The sequence below is a fragment of the Erithacus rubecula genome (assembly GCF_903797595.1).
Source record: "Erithacus rubecula genome assembly, chromosome: 17".
In the NCBI taxonomy this organism is placed as follows: Eukaryota; Metazoa; Chordata; class Aves; order Passeriformes; family Muscicapidae; genus Erithacus; species Erithacus rubecula.
The window spans coordinates 13,022,311-13,042,349 of record NC_136669.1 but is presented as its reverse complement, the minus strand read 5'-3'; the positions used below and the strand labels follow the sequence as shown (position 1 = coordinate 13,042,349).

At 57.0% G+C, this 20,039-nt stretch overlaps 3 protein-coding genes across 5 annotated transcripts in view; 2 read left to right on the top strand and 1 right to left on the bottom strand.

Moving 5' to 3' along the window:
- The window catches only part of LUC7L (LUC7 like), a 78,976-nt gene that overhangs the window by 13,793 nt on the left and 45,144 nt on the right, over window positions 1–20,039 (top strand). The gene's annotated exons all lie outside the window — the stretch shown is intronic.
- Window positions 1–20,039, bottom strand: part of INTS15 (integrator complex subunit 15) — a 52,306-nt gene that overhangs the window by 26,801 nt on the left and 5,466 nt on the right. The window lies entirely within an intron of this gene.
- On the top strand, window positions 153–19,670 carry CLCN7 (chloride voltage-gated channel 7). 2 transcript variants are annotated; one of them, XM_079320809.1, is made up of 26 exons: window positions 169–362; window positions 1,238–1,318; window positions 7,246–7,317; window positions 7,985–8,056; window positions 8,285–8,350; window positions 8,905–9,037; window positions 9,415–9,524; window positions 10,187–10,267; window positions 10,641–10,703; window positions 11,369–11,452; window positions 11,598–11,691; window positions 12,078–12,142; window positions 12,607–12,723; window positions 13,040–13,094; window positions 13,609–13,669; window positions 14,163–14,301; window positions 14,522–14,615; window positions 15,820–15,989; window positions 16,308–16,359; window positions 16,644–16,771; window positions 16,936–17,021; window positions 17,487–17,619; window positions 17,713–17,772; window positions 18,083–18,259; window positions 18,362–18,442; window positions 18,548–19,670. In XM_079320809.1, the coding sequence occupies exons 1-26, from the start codon at window positions 234–236 to the stop codon at window positions 18,632–18,634; spliced, it is 2,490 nt and encodes an 829-aa protein (XP_079176935.1). In that variant the 5' UTR covers window positions 169–233; the 3' UTR covers window positions 18,635–19,670. The 2 variants fall into 2 exon arrangements, with proteins under 2 accessions (XP_079176936.1, XP_079176935.1); XM_079320810.1 differs by lacking the exon at window positions 1,238–1,318 and having other exon boundaries at window positions 153–362.

The window sequence follows — 20,039 nt, the reverse complement described above, 5'->3', positions numbered from 1 at the left end:
CACAACCTCTCGGGCCGCCGCCAAAGGGGTCCTGTTCAGCCCAGCCCAGCCCAGCCTGTCCAGTCCAGTCCAGTCCCGAGGCTGATCCAGGCTCGAGCCCCCCGCCAGAACTACAACTCCCAAGGTGCCTCGGGGCGCACGGCCGCCCTGACAGCCACGTGATGGCGGCGGCGGCGGTCACATGACCGCGCGGCGGGGCAGGCCCGGCGGAGGAGCTGCCGCCGCCGCCCCGCATGGCCAACGTCGCCAAGAAGGTGTCCTGGTCCGGCCGCGACCGCGACGACGACGAGGACGGGCGTGCGGGCGAAACCACCCCGCTGCTCAACGGTACCGGCCCGGGTGCGGCGGGCAGCGGCCGGCAGGTGGGTACCGCCCCCGGCAGCGGGGGGCTCTGCGCCGGAGGGAGCACGGAGAGCGCGGGGGCCGCGGGGGCCGCGGGGCGGGGTCGTGTCCGCGCCCCCCGCACCCTCTCCCCTGAATGTTTAACCGTGCTCGTTGCCCCCGGGCTCGGTGGGAGCGGTCCGGGTCGCCCCGGGCCGGGAAATCAGAACCTGGGCGCGGGGAGGGGCCGGGAGCCATGGCCGGGGCACGGGGCACTCGTGAGGGAAACACTGAGCTGGGCTGAGTCAGTGCCCGGCCGGCAGCGCTGCGGGCCGGCCCCATCCCCGCCGAGCCCTGGGCCCGTCCCTGCCCGCGGGAGCTGCTCTCCTCTCTCAGAGAATCACGGCATGGCTTGGGTTAGAGGAGACCTCAGAGCTCATCCTGTTCTACCCCCTGCCTTGGATGGAGACACCTTGCACTGGACCAGGTTGTTCCAAGCCCTGTCCGACTTGGCTTTGAACACTTCCAGGGATAGGACAGCCACCACCTCTCTGGGGAACCTGTGCCAGGGTCTCACCACCCACATAAGGAAGAATGTCCTACTGACATCTAATCTATTCTCCTTTTGTTTAGTTTGAAGCCATTTGCCCCTTGTTCTGACTGTTATCTGTCAATGTAAAATTAATTTGCACTAAAAGAATTTCTGCTGAAAATGTCTTTCTGTGGGAGCCTGTTGCTGCTGCTGCCCAGATCAATAGGTAGGGCTCAGACACAAGAGCCTCTAACACTGGAGTAGTGGGATGCATGGAGCTACACTGGCAAAAAGCAGGTCCATGGTGGGCCATGTTACAGGGGGAGGCCAGTTCCTTCTGACAAGTTAATTTGGGATAATTAAATAAGGAAGGCTTCTCTCCAGTGTACCCTCAGGTTCCTGCCTGGCAGTCTCTCATTGAAGAAAGCTGAGGCACTCAGCACCTGCTCCAGAGTGGAGCTGAAGGTGGCTGGGATGTCAGGATGGGACAATGGAGCACTTTTGTGCCAGTACCAGGTGGGACAGGTATTGCTTCCAGGTGGCATCCTCGAGTTTCCTGTGGAGGGTTTTCTGGGAGACTTGAGCTTTGATAGGGAGGAGCAGTGGCAGATTCTGGCAGCTGTTAGCAGGGATGTCTCACCCAGCACGATTCTGAGCTGCCCTGCTCCTGGGCAAGTCAGAACAGTGGCTAATTAGAGGGAAATGCAGGGCTCGTTAGGCTGGAACAGCCTTGTGTAGTGCTCTGGGAGCAGGGAATGGCAGCTGGAAGGAGGCAGCTGTTCTGGGGTGAAAATAAAAGTCATCGTCCTGGGCAGTGCAACAGGACCCATTTCATTTACAGCACATAGGGAATTCTGCAGGTTTGAAGGGTGTTAGAACAGGGATTAGCCAGATCTTGTAGCTGGGGGTCATTAGGAGAGGGTTTTCCTGGTGGTTTGGAAAAACTGCCTGAGGCCTGCTGCAGCAGGGGCAGCTGGAGGTGGACACCCAGCTCTACCAATGTGATTTATTGTCACTGTGTCCTTTCACGGTGCAGGCAGCTCAGGTCCCAGCTGGTGACATGGCTCCAAGTGGCATTTTCCTTGGCAGGGGAGGAGAGGGAATACCTTGCTGGAGCTCCAGACCACACGTGCCCCTGGCAGTGGCAGCTGTGTGGTCACTGTAGGGCTGGGGGTGTATTTTGGTGTCAGGCAGCTGCCTCTTCCTCTGCCCCAGATGATTTTCAGTCATGTGGATTGAAGCAGGAAGGCAGGACAGCTTTGGTGGAGAGATAAAGAGAGGATGGAGCTGCTTAGCTGAGAGGAGTTTTAAACCTGGCTTGTGGTAATACAATAAAAATGTCCCCTAGCTGGACTTCTTCCCTTTCTCATGTGCTTGTTTAATGGAAATGAAAGTCATCTTAGGGTGACCAGAGGAAACACGGGTCTGTAGCTCCCCATCTGACAACTGTGAGGGACTGAGGTTGAGTTCTGGTGGGCAGGAGATGAGGAGAGGCTGGATAAACACACCTGTAGAGGGGGTGTGAGAGGCCTGTCCCTGAGGTCTCCTCTGGTTTGTGGCCAGCTGAGCTGACTGAGCCTTCATCCTCTCACCAGGGCTTTGTGGTGTCTCCAGCACATCAAGAAGTGAGAGGCAGCTGTACCTCTGAGCATGGGCCCTCTGCTGTGGGCTGTCCCTTTCCTGTGGTCTCCAGCCATGTGTGTTGGTTCTCAGGCTGGGAAGTTTTAGTAAGAGCAACCAATTTCCATCATGAAACATTTTTTGTCAAATAATGTTTCTCCTTTGCTATCATCGAAGATCTGCTGTGAGGTATTTGTGCTCAAGTGCCTTGACTTTGGGATTGGTTTAATGCTTCTGCTTCAAAGGGTGCCTGGAACAAGGGGTCACCATCATGAAGACCAGGCTGGTGCTGGGCAGATTGTCCTTCTCAGCCTCTGTGTGCTTATTCTGCATTTCTGGATGTTGCTGGTCTCATTTTCTTTAATCTCAAGTAACGAGGTGCAAAAGTGTGGCCAGGCTGCAAGCAAGAAGTCTTGGTGGGAGGAGGCAGAAAAAGGGAAGTATGAGTGCTGGATGAGCCCTGATTCCTGGCAGATGGGCTGCAGATTGCACACCCCAGATTACTGGTAGAAAGGCTGCCTGTCCCTGCTCCTGTGAGCCTGGAGGTGACAACCATGAGGAGAGCCCCAGCCCTCAAGTGGTGGCAGGAGCTTCCCCCAGCACAGGAACTTCAGGAAGTTTTCTGCAGGTTGCTCAAACCATTGAGGACTGTGGCAGTGCTTCATCCTTGTGCTGCTTCTGTTCCAAGAGAAAGGACAGGACAATGACAGCATTTTCCATCATGAAGGTGAAGGTCAAGGAGCAGCTGTGCCCTGGGAGTGGCAGCAGGGGCCTGGAAGCAAAAACTTGGCCAAGTGATGACACCCTGGGGAGAATCCAGGTGCTTTATCCCCTGTTATGAGCCTGGAGGTGAGGAGCCCTGTTCTCTCCTGCTGTGAAGTGTTTTGGGGATGTTCTGGGTTGGTTTGAAGCCTGTCTCAGCTGTGGCTGTATCAGAGGAGGGGGGTTTCAGAAGCCCTACAGCTCATCTCCCCCATTCACTGCCAGTGACAGGGTTCATGTGCTGGTGACACACTGGTGACACAGCCTGGAGTCTTCCACCCAGGCTGCTGCAAGGGACAGAGTGTTCTGTGGCCAAGAGGGTCCTGGGGGCTGGAAATCCTCTTCCTTCCCTCCCACAGCTTCTGTGGGCTCCTTGTGTGTCTGTGCCTGGCTTTATCTCATCAATAACAGAAAGTCACGTGCTGCCAGTTTGTTACCGAGGGTGACACAGGATGGTGACAAGGGGCAGTGTCTGGGGGATCTCCTCATTCTGGGTCGTGTCCCAGAGCCTCACTGGCTGATGCCAGTGGAAATAGGCTGTGGGACAACCAGACACTCCTACTGATGGTTCTCCAAAGCAGTGTTTGGGGGCATGGCTTGGTCGCTGTGCACACAGCCTGGGTTGGATCATGTAGATAAATGCATTCAGGGCATGATTAGAATGGTGGTTGAGATCTTATGCTATTTTTTTTTTTGTGATTTTATTTTTATGTAGAGGTTGATCCTCAATTTGCTCTTGCTGGTCTCAGAGTGGGTGCCAGCATGACAAAGAGGGAAGGGACCTCAGGAGTCCCTGAGAGGGCTAAAGGTGGGGACTCTAGTTCAGCCCCCTGCAGATCCCTGAGGGACATACCCAGAGGAGCTTTGGGGAACTACTCTGCACCCTATTTGGTACCAAGTTCAGTGTGTCACCAGCCATAGGGTAAACATTTGGCTCTGATACCCAAGCAGAAGTTCCCTTACTGCAGTTTACCCACTGCTTCTTGTCCCATCAGTGCAAAGCTTCCAGGGAAGTCTGCCTTTGTCCTGCCTGTACCCTGTGCTGGGTGTCTGGAGATGGCATGAAGAACTACCTGAGAAGCACCAGCTTCTCCATGTATATCTTGTCACATGTTCCAGCCCCCAGCTCTCTTGCTGAGCTCACTTTCTGTGCCAGGAGGCCCAAACTGGATGCCAAGTCCCAGGTGTGCTATTGCAGGTGCCAGATGGAGGTGTGGGATCCCTTCCCCAGACCTTCTGGCAGTGGTTTTGCACCACCCAGGAGGGGTTTGACCACCTTCACTCCAGGTCTGTGCCACTGACACCTCTTCACTCACCCACCAGGTCACTGCAAGACTCTTTCAACTGGGCTACTTGCTGACCACTGGGACTCATCTATCTCAGGTGCAGGGCTTTGTATTTGTCTCTGTTGAATTTGGGGATTTCCCTGCAGCCTGGTGAGGTCCCTTGGAAGGGCAGCCCTGCTTGCCAACATTCCTACCCACTAACACTGATGGTAACTTATTTTAATTCAGACCAGGGCTCCAGACATCTCTTTGCAGAACTCAGAATGAAATTAACTCTACCACCCAAATGGGTGTTGGTGTGCCACTGGCAGAGTGAGGCTCAGTGTGTCCCAGAGCCTCTCCTGGGGCAGGAGAGCTGTTGACCCATCTGTGCTCTCTGGGTTTTGGCAGCAGTGCATGTTTTTATGTGGAGATAATCACAGCACAGTCACACAAACATCACACGTACCCAGGATCAGCAGCTGCCTTGGCTGAGTTTGAAAACATCCCAAGGAGGGTATTGCTCAGTGAATCTTTGAGCTGTGCACAAATAACCTTTTCTCTTGGCTCCAGGCTGCCTGAATCTCTCCTTTTTCTCTTATCATTCTTGGGTGCTGCTGGAAGTAGCTTTTTCCTGCCTTCCTGGCATGTGATCCCCTTGGTGGGTGAGACAGGAGCCAGGCCTCTGCTTGCAGAGGGGTGCCAGGACTTGGGGGGAGGATATTAAAAATATGCTGCATGTCTAAGGAAACTCAGCTTCAAGTTCCACTGCACCTCCTTTCCTTTCATCTGTGCTTGTGTTCTCCTGTTCTTAATCAATGGGAATTGAGCTGCTGTGCCCTGGCTGCTTTCTCTACAGGGAAGGAGGGAGGAGGGTGGGATATCTCTGGTTCAGCCACATTTGGTCTGTCTGCAGACCCCAGAGCTAACAGAAGGAGAATTTTCCCTGAAGGGCTGGTCCTGCCTGAGGTCTTACACAAGGGACAAATGTCACATGAGTGACATTTTCCATCTCCTTGCCTTGATCTTGCCCTAGATGTGTGGCACCTAACAGGAGCCTTAAATCCTTCTGCTTCCTCAGTCCTGGTGGGGTTGTGTTCCTTGGCAAGGTGTCAGCTTTGTCCCTCCAGGTTTCAGGGCAAGGAATGTGTCCTTCCCCTTCCCCAGGATGATGGGGGCCTGGCTGGGACCTCAGCCTGCCACCAGTGCAGCTGGGCACTGGCAGGCACTGGAACAAGCAGTTCCTATATCCAGCTCGTGATTCTTAAGTTCCTATCCAGGGAGGGGACAGCTCTGTGTGTGCCCAGCTCATAGAAATCCACAGTGGTCTGCTCTGACTGTTGGGAAAAGGGTCCATCTGGATCCTTTCCACTGGGATTGTGGCGCCATCATGGACCAGAAGCAAAGCCCAGGTTGGTTTTTTAGTGTCTGAAAATGGCAGCAGGCAACACACTGGTCTGAGGCTGCTGGGGGCTAAATGGCACCAGAGAGGGTTTGAGAAGCTGGGGTAGAACCCATCTGCAGGTCAGGGAGTGAAGGAGAATGTGGAACAGAGGGAAAAATGGGAAAATAGGTCCGGCTGCAAACACAAAGGGATATTTCTTCCTCTGCAGTGACGTGCAGGGTTCCCAGCAGCTCTGGGCTGCACGTTCCAGACGGGATCGTGGGGATTAAAGCAGCAAGGGGCTCAGTCTGGGACCTGCCAGCAGAGAGAGATGGATGTGCCAGAGCCCTGCTGCTGCTCACCATCCCTCTTTTATCCTCCACTTCTTTAACCTGGCAGCTGGGGAGGGGTGAGGTGCTGGAGGGGAAGATCTTAATGCTGAAGAGTGATGTTTGGGCTGTGCCTAGGGACAGTGCTCAGATCCCGTGTTTCACATCAAGAGGAGTGACAGCACCCTGCCTGCACCAGCTGGGTCCTCTTGTGGCACTGCTCAGCTGCAGCCTGAGCCCCTGCTTGCCTCCTCCAGGAGACAAAAGTGCCCCAAGCAGTCAAAAAAACTCCCATGCTATGCAGCTGTGCTGCCAGGAAGGTACCCGAGTGATCACCAGTGAAAGAGAACCTGCTCCTTAGAGTGAGATGCAAATGCTGCTTCCCAGCATCTCACTGGGGCCATCTCAGAGACACCAAGGCTGTGCAGGAGCAGTGTGCCCACTTCCTGCTGTGTCTCCTGGATGGCAGCCAGCCTGTCTGTCACTCTGGTCCCCACACTGCTGTGATGTGCTCTCTCCAGGCTGGAACTGCTGCGTGGAGCAGATGGCAGAGCCAGACGTGCCCTCAGCTGTCCCTTGCTGCTGGCTGGGCCTGGCAGCTGAGGGCACGTTGTGGTGAGCTGGTGGCTGTGGAGGTGGTGTGATGTCCAGGGGCTGTGTCCCTCCCCAGCCCCAGGGCAGTGTGGAACGTGCAGTGTGGCACAGGTTTGCTCAGCTCCACTCTCCCTGCCAGGGGCTGCTGGTGGCCAGTCCCCAGTGAGCCACTGCTGGTTGGCACCTCCCCAGGGGAGCTGGCTCTGCCAGCTGACAGGTTGGAGCAGCTCTCCCAAATCCTGCTGCTGCTGCCTGTGGTTCCCTGCAGGGTGTTGGATCCCACCTCCTTAGTGTGTCCTCTGAGAGCAGGGTGCTGCTTTTGGAGGGTTTTGGCAGTGGCAGGGAGGCAGAGCATGAGCACCTTGCACATCTGCTTCCTCCTCCTGAGAGAGCTGAAGTGCATTCAGGAACTGACCTCCTTTCCCCTTCTCTCCTCAGCTCACTCCTTCCCCCTTCCTGCGCATCGGGCAGCTGAGCAATGTGGACCTCAACGAGGACATCCATGAGCTGGTGAGTGGCACAGAGAGGGGCCCACTCTTACTGAGACCCCTTCCCTTCTTCCACTTGCAGCTGCTGCTGTTCTTTCCCTCACATTCAGCTTGTTCCACAAGGACTCCTGCACTTCTTCCTGGGCTGGGTGACCTCTGTGGCATGGGCAGCTGTTGCTGCCCCAGGGGCCCCTCTGGCATCCTCAGTAAATGCCCTAATTCGGGGCTGGGAACAGCTTGCACAGTTAAAGGAGTTTGGGAAACAGAATTTGGTTTCTGCCCAAAAACATGGGTTTGCTTGAAATAGCTCCTTGCTTTTGGCCTAAGGAATTTCCTGCCAAGGTGAAAGGTTGCCCTCCACTGGATTGCTTGGATTCAGTGCCAGGTCAACATAGCAGTGTGGTACCCAGCTGGGCAAACCCTCCACCTGCTCCTGGGGAGATATCCTGCCTGGGGGTGGAGGGGTGCTTGGTCAGGGTGCACCCCTGACAGCTGCTCCAGCTGCCTTAAATCCCACACATCCACCAACTGGTGGAAAATCATCCCAGATCCCTGCCTGCCAGGCAGCTTGCACCTGCATTCCTCTGTGTATCTCCTCAGCACCAAAACGAGTTAAACTGACAGTTGCATGTGGATGGGAGGGCTGGACTCTGACCTGACCATCCTAAGCTGTGCATCACATCCCACAGGAGACAGAGGTGCCTCGGCAGCGTCCCAACGAGATCCCCCACAATGAGAAGCTCCTGTCACTCAAGTATGAAGTAAGTACCCATGTGCCCCATCTCAGGCCTGCCCTCTGGCATGCAGCAGGTGAGGTATGAGGGCCAAGGGCTCACAGCTGCCCAGTGAGGGCAGTTTCAGTGTGGAAGGAGTAGAACTGAGGAAGAAAATTATAACAGGAGCAGGCTGAGGAGCTGAGGGCAGCACTCTCCAGTATGGGGGTCTCTTTGCCTGATAGACAAAAACAGTATCTCCCTTTCCCAAACTAGAGCTTGGACTATGACAACAGTGAAAACCAGCTATTCCTGGAGGAGGAGAGGAGGATAAACCATGCGGTGAGTTTTGCTGGGCTGCCCACAAATCATCTCAGGTGGGGTGGACAAAGGTGTTCCCCCTACCTGGCTGCTGGGGGGGCTTTGTGCCAGAGGAGGTTGTGTTTAAAGCCTAGGTTGAGCTGGGGTGGGTTTATGGGCATTGACCAGCTTGTGACACCACAAGATCAAGGACCCAGCATGAGGTGATTGGAATGGGAGCTAATCTGGGTGCATGTGGTGTCACTGCCTGGTGTTATGGGCCAGGCCCTGAGCAGAGAGATTTTGGACTCATGTGATACTTCTGCCCTGGGGACTTTGGGAATCAGTACCACAGCAAGAATCCCAACAGGATGGGCCTAATGGAGGCAGGCAAGCTGGAAAAGCACCTTAGGGGATCCCACAGAGCTACAAGAGCACTGCTTAAAATCAGTAAATTGTGTCCAGGCTTGGCTGGGTCAGGCAGCATTGGTGCTGCCTGGCTCTCCTCAGAGCTCCCTAGGCTTGGCCTGTGCTGGGGAAGGTGGCAGGTGTGTTGGGTCCCCTCCATGGCAGGTGTGGGTGCTGTGTGCCCTCAGGCTTTCCGGACGGTGGAGATCAAGCGCTGGGTGATCTGCGCCATGATCGGCATCCTCACCGGCCTGGTCGCCTGCTTCATCGACATCGTGGTGGAGAACCTGGCTGGGCTCAAGTACCGTGTGGTCAAGGACAGTATCCTCACAGAGCAGGGGCTGCTGGCCAGCTGGGGCCTCTGGGAGCTGTGGGAGGGGTTGTGGGGGAAGAGGGCAGTGCTTCCTTGCTCCACTTTGGTGGCACAGACTCTGCTGCCCAGCTGCTCTGCAGGGCTGAGCTGTGGCTGGGCACTGCCATAGCAGAGGAGGCTCGTTTCACCTGCCCTGGGTGCTCTAAGTGACAGGGAGATTGGAGCAACCTGGTCTAGTGAATGTCATCTCTGCCCATAGCAGGGTTGAAACGAAATGGTTTTTAAGGTCACATCTAACCCAGACCATCCTGTGACTCTGTGAGATGCTGTGGTGGGAGGGATGGTACCCAAGCAATACTGGCCTTTCCTTGAGCTGCTACCCCAGATATTGACAAGTTCACAGCCAAAGGGGGCCTCTCTTTCTCCCTGTTACTCTGGGCCACCCTGAATGCCAGTGTGGTGATGGTGGGCTCTCTGATCGTTGCCTTCATAGAGGTAGGAGCTTTTAACTGTTCTGGGTTCTTTACATGGGCAAAGCACGGTCACATTTCCAGAAAACGTGCCAAATTTTGTAAACAGTGAATGTATTTCTGCCAGTTTGGCTCCTGATATCACGCCCCTCAGTGCTGGCTCCAGCTGTGCTGTGGGGTTTCTGTGGGGCTCTCAGACTGCTGGATGTGCTGGCAGCCTGGGGCAGGGGCTGTGCTCCAGCCTTGGGCAGGGCTGCAACTCTCCCAAGCCTTGGCCCTAGCTCAGCCTCTGTGTTGGGTGTACTGAGTACCAGCAGAGACCAGTCTGGCTGGGTGCCTCAGGGAAAGCCTTTGGAGGACAAGCCAGAGACTGGGATTCCCTGTGGATCATTCTAATCCACAGTGTCTTCCTTGTGGCTTTGCCCTTGCCCTCCCTGACCACCAAGTGTGACAGAATAGGGGAACACCTAGGTGTCCCCAAGAGCCCAGCCAGCTCCTTTTCCCTGGCACATTTGCCCTTAGAAAGTGGGTGCCGCCCTCAAGCCTATCTCCAGAGCCTGTTAATAAGCTTTGGCCTCATCTCTCAGCCACCCTGAGGATGTGCTGTGTGCTCTGTGCTGAAGGACATGGGTTAGGTGGCTGGTGTGTCCCCCTCCTGTGTGTGACAGCTCTCCCTGCTCCCTGCAGCCCGTGGCAGCTGGCAGTGGCATTCCCCAGATCAAATGTTACCTCAATGGTGTGAAGATTCCACACGTTGTCCGGCTCAAGGTAGGAAGCAGGAGGTGGTGGGGTGGCCTGGGCACGTTGTGTCCTCCTGGAGTGGTCCCTGCCCACACTGTGGCACAGCAGGAGCTGTCATGGGCTCCCAGCTCCTTAGCTGTTTCCCCCCCAGTGCCCAGAGGTTAAATCTCCTGCCCTGGGACCAGCAGCTGGCACAGGGAAGAGCAGCTTTGGGTAGATTTTTGCTGTGGCTTGAGAAGAAAATTGTCCAGCCCTGTAGCCACAGTGAGGGGGCTGAGAATCACAAGTTCCCCATGGTTGTTGGCTCCTGCCATGCCTCAGGGCCCTGTGTCCCCTGTGGCTGCTGTGGTTGTGTTCCTCATGCCACCTCTGTGACATGCTGTGTCCTTCTGTTTTGCAGACCCTGGTGATCAAAGTCTGCGGGGTCATCCTCTCGGTGGTCGGTGGCCTGGCTGTTGGGAAGGTGATGTGCACAAAGCACTCTCCGATGCACTGCCTGCCCTGCTGATCCTGCTGCTGGCACTTGTGTCACAGCCTGTCACCTCTCCTGTTCTGGAGACAGGGTGCTGGGTGCCCTGCCATGACTTCCCAGTGTTATTCCCTGGTGCCTGCTGGCCAGGGTGGCTGTGGCACTGCCAAGCTTGGGGAGGCCCTGGGGCACATGGTGCCACCCTGGCTGAGGGCAGGAGAGCAGCAGTCTCTCTCCATCAGTGGTTGTCCCTGCAAACAGTAGATGGGGAGACTTGGGTGCCCCACTGGGACCTTTCTGGCTTGCTGGGGTTGAGTGCAGGCAAGGAAAACACTTGTTGGTGGGAACACAGGGTAGGCAAGGGAGGCACATGCTAGCAAAAGGATTTCAAAGGAATGATTTGGGTTGGAAGAGATCCTAAAGATCATCTAATTCCAAACCCCTGCCATGGGCAGAAACATATTTCACTAGATCAGCTCGCTCAGAGTACTATCCAACCTGGTCTTGAACGCTTCCAGGATGGGAAGGGGAAAAATGTCAAGGTCTGTATTTCCCTGAGGGTGATACTCCCATCCATCTTCAGGACTGCAAGCTGGTGAGCAGCATTCAGCCATCCCTGTTCTTCCTTCCCCAGTCTGACTCTGCTCTCTGGCCCCTAGGAAGGACCCATGATTCACTCTGGATCCGTGATTGCTGCTGGAATCTCCCAGGGAAGATCCACATCCTTAAAGCGAGACTTCAAGGTTGGTGTTGAGCTCTGAGGGGTTGTGCTGCTGGAGCCCTTCTGTGCCAGACCAGGCTGTTCCCATGGTGGCTTGGCATCATCCATGTCATTGCCTAAACCCAAGCCTGTGGCCAGCCCTAAAGCTGCCTTCCCTCCTGTTTCAGATCTTCGAGTACTTCCGCAGGGACACGGAGAAGAGGGACTTTGTGTCGGCTGGAGCTGCCGCCGGCGTCTCGGCTGCCTTCGGTGCCCCTGTGGGTGTGTGTCTTGGCTCTCTGGCACTGAGCACTGCCTGGACATGGCTTTCCTCAGGAGGCTGCTCCCTCTTCCTTGGAGGCAGCTGTTGGGATCTGCATAGGGCACTGCAGGGGCCTGCCTGCCATGCCATGCAGGTGTTGGCCCTGCCCAAGGGCAAGGGGTTCATCTGCCAGAGATCCCAAATGTTGCCTTCTTGGGATGGAGAGTGGCAGTGGGGGGCTTTGCTGTGATCAGGACATCACTGATGGCTTGGTGGGCTTGCCTGGGAGAGGGTCTGGGCAGTGTGAGCACGTGGCCTAGGGTGAATCCTGGGTGCTCAGCTGGTGCTGTAACCAGTGGGTTGTGGCATGTGCCCCTTGTGAAGATGTTGTGTCTTGTGTTTGCAGGGGGTGTCCTGTTCAGCTTGGAGGAAGGGGCTTCCTTCTGGAACCAGTTCCTGACATGGAGAATTGTAAGTGCTGGAAAGCAGTGGAGAGCTGCTGGCTCTGGTGTGAGGCATTGCCTTTTCCAGTGCCCTGCAGCCCCAGGCCTCCTGACATCCCAGCAAGGACCCATGGGCAGCCCATCCCAGGGAACAGCATCCCAGCTCCCCTCCTATGCCCTGCTCCTCAGGAGCTGAATTTGGCCCTGGCTGAGCTCCATCTTGCTGCCAGCTCCTTTCTAAGTGAGCTGTCTTGGCCTGTGCCCCAGGGCAACAGAGAGGCAAAAGGAGAAGCAAGACCCTGGTCAACATGAGCTGCTACAGGGAATGTGACCTCCTGTCCTGACCTCCTGTGACATCCTGTCCCCACCACGCCATGGGCACCAAACCCTGCCCAAGGCCCTTGGGGTGGTTTGGGGTAGTGCACAAGGCATGTGGTGAGGATTTGGGGCTGGAGGCATCTGGCAGTGACTGTGGGCTGCGTCTCCTTCCAGTTCTTTGCCTCCATGATCTCCACCTTCACGCTGAACTCTGTCCTGAGCGTTTACCACGGCAATGCCTGGGATCTCTCCAGCCCTGGGCTTATCAACTTTGGCAGATTTGATAATGAGGTAGGCACAGGTATTCTCCAGGCTGGGCCCTGGTGAGGGGTTGGAAACAGCCCTTAGCAGCTTTGGGGACATCAAGTTGTCACTAACCTTGCCCAGGGGCTGAGGTAGGCTCTGCCTTAGCAGGCTGTGGGGTCTGGCCAGATCTCAGCTCCAGCAGAAGAAATTTCTGGAGGCTGTGGGCTGTTCAGGGGAGATTTTGGGGCAGCTCTGGAAGCCTCGTGCCAGCACAGAGCTGTGCTGTCCCAGTAATCACTGCCAGACTGTGGGACTGCAGATGGGCCAGGAGATCTGAAACCCACTTCTTGCTTGCTTGCAGAAAATGGGCTACACAATCCAGGAAATTCCTATCTTCATCTTTATGGGAGTGGTTGGTAAGAGAATTCTGCTGTCTCGATTTGATTAGTCTGAATAATTTCCTCTGTTCTTTGTCTGGGTCTAAAAAGCTTTGGCATCCAGTTTCCTAGGGAAAATGGGGAATCCATTAAATTTTGGAGCAGAGGCTGCTTATGGGGCTTATGCAGGGATGAGAGCTGGATCCTGGCCCAACCCTAGTAGCAAAGTCAAGCCCCTTTAACCCATGTTGAGCAGGGTCAGTGCATTGCAGTCCTGGGTAGCCCCTTGCTGCCATGTGAGCTGCCCTTATCCCCATGGATTTGGCCTGTCCTTTGCCTGCCTGGTGCCAGCACTGTGACATTGGCCCCTGGCCACCTGCTGCTGATGCCAGACTCCTCTTGGTGACAGGTCCTGGCTGGCTGCAGGGACAGCATCCACATGTCCCAGGGCTGCTGGTCACTCTGGATGGGTTGTGGATGATGTTCAGAGGTTTCTTGTGTTGTGGGCAGCCTGGGCCCTGTGTGCTGAGCTTTTCCTCTCTCCCATTTGTAGGTGGGATCCTTGGAGCCCTGTTCAATGCCCTCAATTACTGGTTGACGATGTTCCGGATCAGGTAAGAGCTCACAGGTGATGAAGGGGATTGATGTGGGTTGGCTGGTGCCTTCTGCATTCCCTCAAAGTGGCATTCCCACATGGACCAAGGCTTTAATATCTCTGAGCAACAGCAGTTCCTGAAAGATTCCACATGCCTCTTGCTGCCTGTGGCTGAGGCTGTGACCCACAGCATCCCAGCACTGCTCTGACCCTGCAAGTATTTCCCTCCAGTGACTGGAGGGTCCAGAGAGGTGCAGACACTGCAGACCTGACTGTCATGCACTCTGAAAGGACTAAGAGGAGGGAGAGAGCTGCTAAAGCCAGCTGAGACCAGTCTGGCCCGGCAAATACCTGTCACCAGCTTTTCAAGCAGCAGGACAGCCTAGCAAGGTCTGGGCAGGGAGCAGAGGCAGCCACACTGTCATGTGCCTGATGTGACATGCTCAGCCAGGCTGGGGCTGATCCTGCCCACACCCCTGGGTGCCACCCTCATTCCTCTGCTCTCCTCACAGGTACATCCACCGGCCCTGCCTCCAGGTGGTCGAAGCCATGCTGGTGGCAGCAGTGACAGCAACCGTGGGGTTTGTCATGATTTACTGCTCAAGAGATTGCCAGCCCATCCAGGGGAGCTCTGTGGCATATCCCCTGCAGGTAGGACATGATGCAGAGCAGCATTCAGGCCTGGGGGCCTCAGCAGGGAGACAAGAACCTTCTGGGTTTGGGATACTGGATCAGTTGATGCCCTTCAGTGCAGGCAGAGCTGCAGAGCTAAGGATGCTGTAGGTGTCCTTCCTGCCCAGAGCTGCCTCCTCACTGGCACGTGTCCAGCCTTCCCTGACACTTCTAACTCTTTCTTATCTTGCCTTTTCAGCTTTTCTGTGCTGATGGAGAGTACAACTCCATGGCCACTGCCTTCTTCAACACACCTGAGAAGAGCGTTGTCAACCTCTTCCATGACCCTCCAGGTCAGTGCACTCAGCAGTGAGGCCTTGAACATGAGCAGAGAGGGTCCATGTGTTCCTTGAGCACTCCTGGGACAGGGCAGAGGGTGATCAGCCCATGAGGGCTTCACAGAACACTGTGCTGCAGTGGTGCAAGGAGGAGGGATGGGTGGCACCTCTGGCCAAAGGGCTGTGCTGTTGGGAGACTGTGGGGCCAAGGACCTGGTTTTGTTCATGCACATTTGCAGGCTGTGTGGCTTCCGAGTTGTGTGAGAGCATGTCTGACCCTTGCTGTCTGTCTGAAGTCTGTTCTGGAAATGCTGCTGGGATGTTTTCTTAATTAGCAGGGCCACTTGCCCCATAATGACTTTACCTTCTGGGCAGGTTGTGGAGGTGGATCATAGGGTTTGGATTTGCTTGAGAAATGCAGTTTGGTTCCCAGGTCCTAGCTCCATTTTCCTTGGACCTGGTGTGACCCCAGCCTCATCTCTGCCTGGTGTGGAATCTGAGTTCTGTGCCCAGCTGCATGTGGGTGGGAAACAGAGAGATCCTGAGCCCAGAGGGTGCAGCTTGGCCACCTGTAGCCAAGAGATGACCATCCTGTGTCTTGGGGCTACTCCCTGCAGTGCTGGCTCTAGGCTTCTGTCTAAGGAGGGGTTGCAAAAAGTACTTCTTAAACTAGACTGGGCTGCTCAGCAATCCCAAAATAGCACTTACCCTGCTTATGGGGTCAGCAGGGTCCAGCTGGGATGGCACAGCCTGAGCTGTGGGACAGCATGGCACTGGCTGTAGCAGCTGTGGGAGCTGCAAGATGGGAGGGAGTTTGCAGGACCTGCCCTGCTCAGTTGATCCCAAGGCTGGCATGGGACCTCTGTGCTCCCAACCTTGTCCTTCAGCCCTGGCAGTCCCTCCCTCAGGGCTTTGAAGTTCATCATGGGAGTCTGGGAACCACAGGGCTGGGAGGACATGAGTCATGAGATGGAGGGATAGGGTGGGAGGGCTGGGGGATGGCACTGGCTGGGTGGGGGGTGCTGGAGGGGGGCAGAAATAACCTGAAGAGCTGGTTTGAGAGGGCTGTGCTGCCAGGGCAGGAGGTACAGCCCAAGAACAGAGGCTCTCACTGCTGGGAGTGTCGTGGGGCTGCTGCTTCCTGATCCATGGCCACAGCCCATCACAGTGTCCCCTGGGCTGTGGGACCAGCACTGACTCCATTCTGTCCCCACCCCAGGTTCCTACAACCCCATGACCCTGGGCATGTTCACACTGATGTATTTCTTCCTGGCCTGCTGGACCTATGGCCTGACAGTGTCTGCAGGGGTCTTCATCCCCTCCCTGCTGATCGGGGCAGCCTGGGGGAGGCTCTTTGGCATCTCCCTGTCCTACCTGACCAAGGGCTCGGTGAGTCCTGCCTGGGAAGCCCTGGCTCTCCTCCCAGCCCTCCTCCCTCACTGCTGGGCTGCTGGCATGTTCAGGCACTGTGCCTGGAGCTGGCTGAAAGCTCTGAAGTGGGCTGGCTCCTCACTTAATGTCTTTATGAGCTGGGTCTGGACCTCCCCATGTCCCTGTGGAGCCTTGCCAGCAGCTGAGTTGTTCAGGCAGCCTCAGGCGCCTCTCCCCACTTTGGAGAGGAGGGTTTGGGGGCCAGGACTCTGCTGGTTATCTCTGAATGCCCTGGAGCCAGCAGGTGACTTGGCTCCTTCTCTCTCCTGTGCTCAGATCTGGGCTGATCCTGGGAAGTATGCCCTGATGGGAGCTGCTGCACAGCTGGGTGAGTTCCCCATGGCACAGTGCTGGTTGGGGTGAAGATGTCATGGGAAAAAGCACTCCCTGCTTCCCTGAGAGCTTCCTTCCCAGCTGAAGCCCAGCCTGGCTGCCAGTTCCCTAATCACCCTGCCAAGCCCAGGCAGTGCTGAGGGCTGGGCTCAGCCAGGGCACCCCTGGGCAGGCAGTCCTGAATCACTGAGAGATTCTGGGCCATCAGGTGTTCTGTGATGCCTTCACTCTGTTTCCTTGCCCTGCTAAACCCCCAAACCCCCTGGGTGCCTGTGGCAGGTGGGATAGTGCGGATGACGCTGAGTCTCACAGTCATCATGATGGAGGCAACAGGCAACGTCACCTATGGCTTCCCCATCATGCTGGTGCTGATGACAGCAAAGATTGTGGGAGACTACTTCGTGGAGGTGAGGGCTGGTGTGCTCCCCAGCACTGTGGGTCAGGGCTGGTGGTGCTGGGGGCCATAGGGGGCCAGGACAGGCATGTGCTGGCTCTGAGGGAAGAGCTGCTGCCTGGCTGTGCCCCTTGACACCTCACCAGGCTCCTCGTGATGGCTTGGCTCTTGTTGCAGGGACTGTATGACATGCACATCCAGCTGCAAAGTGTCCCCTTCCTGCACTGGGAGGCCCCAGTGACATCCCACTCCCTCACTGCCAGGTAGGTGGGCTGGGTATTGATGTGACAGCAGCTTTTGGGCCACACTGTTGGCGTGAGCTGGGAGTGGAGGTGGTGACCTGGTTGCAGGAGCCTGCTGTCCCCTGGTACCACAGCCCAGCAGAGATGTGACAGCAGTGTGTTCCTTCCTCTCTCCCTGGCAGCTTTTGGGGACACAGGAGGCATCAGCACTGAGAAGTCGTGTGTGTTGGGGGGATATTTAGAGTGTGAGGGTGGTGAGGCACAGGTTACCCAGAGAAGTTGTGGCTGCTCTTGGATCCCTGGAAGTGTCCAAGGCCAGGTTGGATGGGGCTTGGAGCAGCTTGCTCTAGTGGAAGGTGTCCCTGCCCATGGAAAGGGTTTGGAATGAGATGAGCTTATAGGTCCTTTCCCACCAAAGCAGTGTGTGATTGCACAGTGCAGTGTGTGCTGCCAGGGGCTGTGTTTCACCCAGAGCTTTCCCTGCAGGGAGGTGATGAGCACTCCTGTCACCTGCCTGCGGAGGATCGAGCGTGTGGGCACGGTCGTGGACATCCTCAGTGACACCTCCTCTAACCACAACGGCTTCCCTGTGGTGGAGAGCAACCCTGACACCACCCAGGTGGGCTGGGTGCTCCTGGGGAAGGAGGTGCAGCTGGGGTAGCCCCACAAGGGCTGGCTGCAGCGTGGGACCCCACATGGTGCCCTGTTGCAGGTTGCTGGTCTGCGGGGTCTGATCCTGCGTTCCCAGCTCATCGTCCTGCTGAAGCACAAGGTGGGTGATACTGCCTGGAGGCTTGGCTGTGTCTGCTGTCCCAGTCCTGTCTCAGGCCCCTTGCTGCCTGCTTTGCTTGGGAGAACTGGCAGAGGGTGCCTGTCATCTCCCTCAGCTCACCCAGGGGGGTGGTGGGTGCTGCCATTCACTGCATCATCCTGCGGCCCACTGGGCTAAAAACCCTGAGTGAGTGGGAAACAGGCTGTGCTTCTGCAGCTTCTCCATCTGTCCCACACTTCTGCCCTTTTCCCTGTGTCTTGGTGCTTGTGAGCCCTGTGGGGTAGTCCCCAACCATCCCTTTCCTCCCAAGGTTTTTGTGGAAAGGGCCAACCTGAGCCTGGTGCAGCGGCGGCTGAAGCTGAAGGATTTTCGGGATGCCTACCCCCGCTTCCCCCCCATCCAGTCCATTCACGTCTCCCAGGACGAGCGCGAGTGCATGATTGACCTCAGCGAGTTCATGAACCCCTCGCCCTACACCGTGCCCCAGGTAATGGCCAGGGACCGCTCTGCACGGCTCCCCAGGGATCAGGGTGGGCTGGGGGTGCTGGCTGGGGGTGCTGCAGCCCCCCAACCCCGCTCTGCCTCGCAGGAGGCGTCTCTGCCACGGGTGTTCAAGCTCTTCCGAGCCCTGGGGCTGCGGCACTTGGTGGTTGTGGACAATCGCAACGAGGTGAGTCCCTGCTCGCTGTGTCCGAGGGCTCCTCCAGGGGCCAGGGCCACACTGTGCCCAGGCTCTGTGTGCCCACACGGGCTGCACCTGTCCTTTTCCTGGCAGGTGGTGGGAATGGTGACCCGCAAGGACCTGGCCAGGTACCGGCTGGGGAAGGAGGGCCTGGAGGAGCTCTCGCTGGCACAGACGTGAGGCAGTGTGGCCCAGCAGAGACGTGCCCTGGCCCCTCAGGGCTGGGCACCCCCTTTTGCAGGAGCTGGGGCAAGAACTGGGCCAGTCTGTGCAGGTGTCACAGTGCCTGGAGCACTGGCATGGCTGTGCTGCCCCGGCCCTCCTGCCTGTTGCTGCCTTCCCACGTCTACAGCCTCCTCTTGTCACCCCTTCCTCTGCTTCCCTGAGGGATCAAAATTCAGCCTTGGCTCTGTTAGCACCTGGAATAGGTTCTCCTTGAAGGTTGGGTGAAGGCTGGAGTGTTCCATGGGGAGCAGGACTGCCCTACTGAGCTGAGCACACTCCTCTGGTATGGCACGTAGCCTCCACCCAGTCTGGGCTGTCTGGGACTTAGGCCCTGCAGCTGCAGCTAGGGCAGGGCTGTGAGAGGAGCAGAGGGGACATGATGGGGCTCCCTCCTGCCCCCAGGCCCCCATTCCCTGCTGCCCTGTGGTCCTGCTTGCTGGGTTGGGCTGAGCTCTGGGGTTGCCTCCCTGCTCCTTGGGCCTGAGGAGGGGGACATGCCCTGCTCAGCTGTGCAATAAAAGGGCTCCCCTGGTTCTGCAGCTGCTGCCTCCGGCTCTTTCTTGACTCCCTCAGCCACTCTGACCCCAACCCATGTGTGGGGAGACACCCCTAGGATCTGGGGCAGAGATGGGGAGGGGAGAGCTGCCTGCTCTGGGGTGATGTTGGTCCTGCAGCCTGTGCCCCTCTCACCACTGCTGCTCCCACACTGGGATCCAGAGTCACTCCTGGGGCATGTTCTGGCCATTTCCAGCAGCCTGGGCCCTTCCAGGCACCCCAAACCCAACCACCAGTCCTGGATTTGGCTAGGGATGGGAGCAAAGCCAGCCTTGGCACCTCACTTCTCCCATCTTTCCCCATCCTTGCTCCTCTCCTTGGCATTGCCCTGGCCCCTGCCCTGGGACTGCCCCTTAGTTGGACACAGGCAGCCTGGTACCTAGAGAGGCTTTTGACTGCGGGATCTGTGCTGAAATAAAGTCTGTTTGTACTTTTATTGTGCTGCTGCCTGTCTCTTGCTTCCCTTCTTCCCTTGGGGCCACTGTCTAAGCTCAGGTATTCCCCTGGGGCTGAAACAAGAAACAAGTCCTGTCCCCACTCCTGCTGCTGGGAGGGCACAGGCGGGGGGTGAGGGGGGGGGGGCTGCATCCTGGCCACTGCCCCCCAGCAGGGCTCAAGGCAGGGGGTGGCTGCCCCTTCCCGCGTCCTTTTCCCTTTCAACACCAACACAAAGCCACACAAAGCAGAGGATGCCTCAGCTGGGCCCTGGTAACAGCCAGGTCCGGCCGTGGGGAAGAAGAGCCAGCCCTGCTGTGCTGTGCGGGTCCAGAGCCCTGGGGCAGGGCGCTGTGGGGCACGGTGTGTC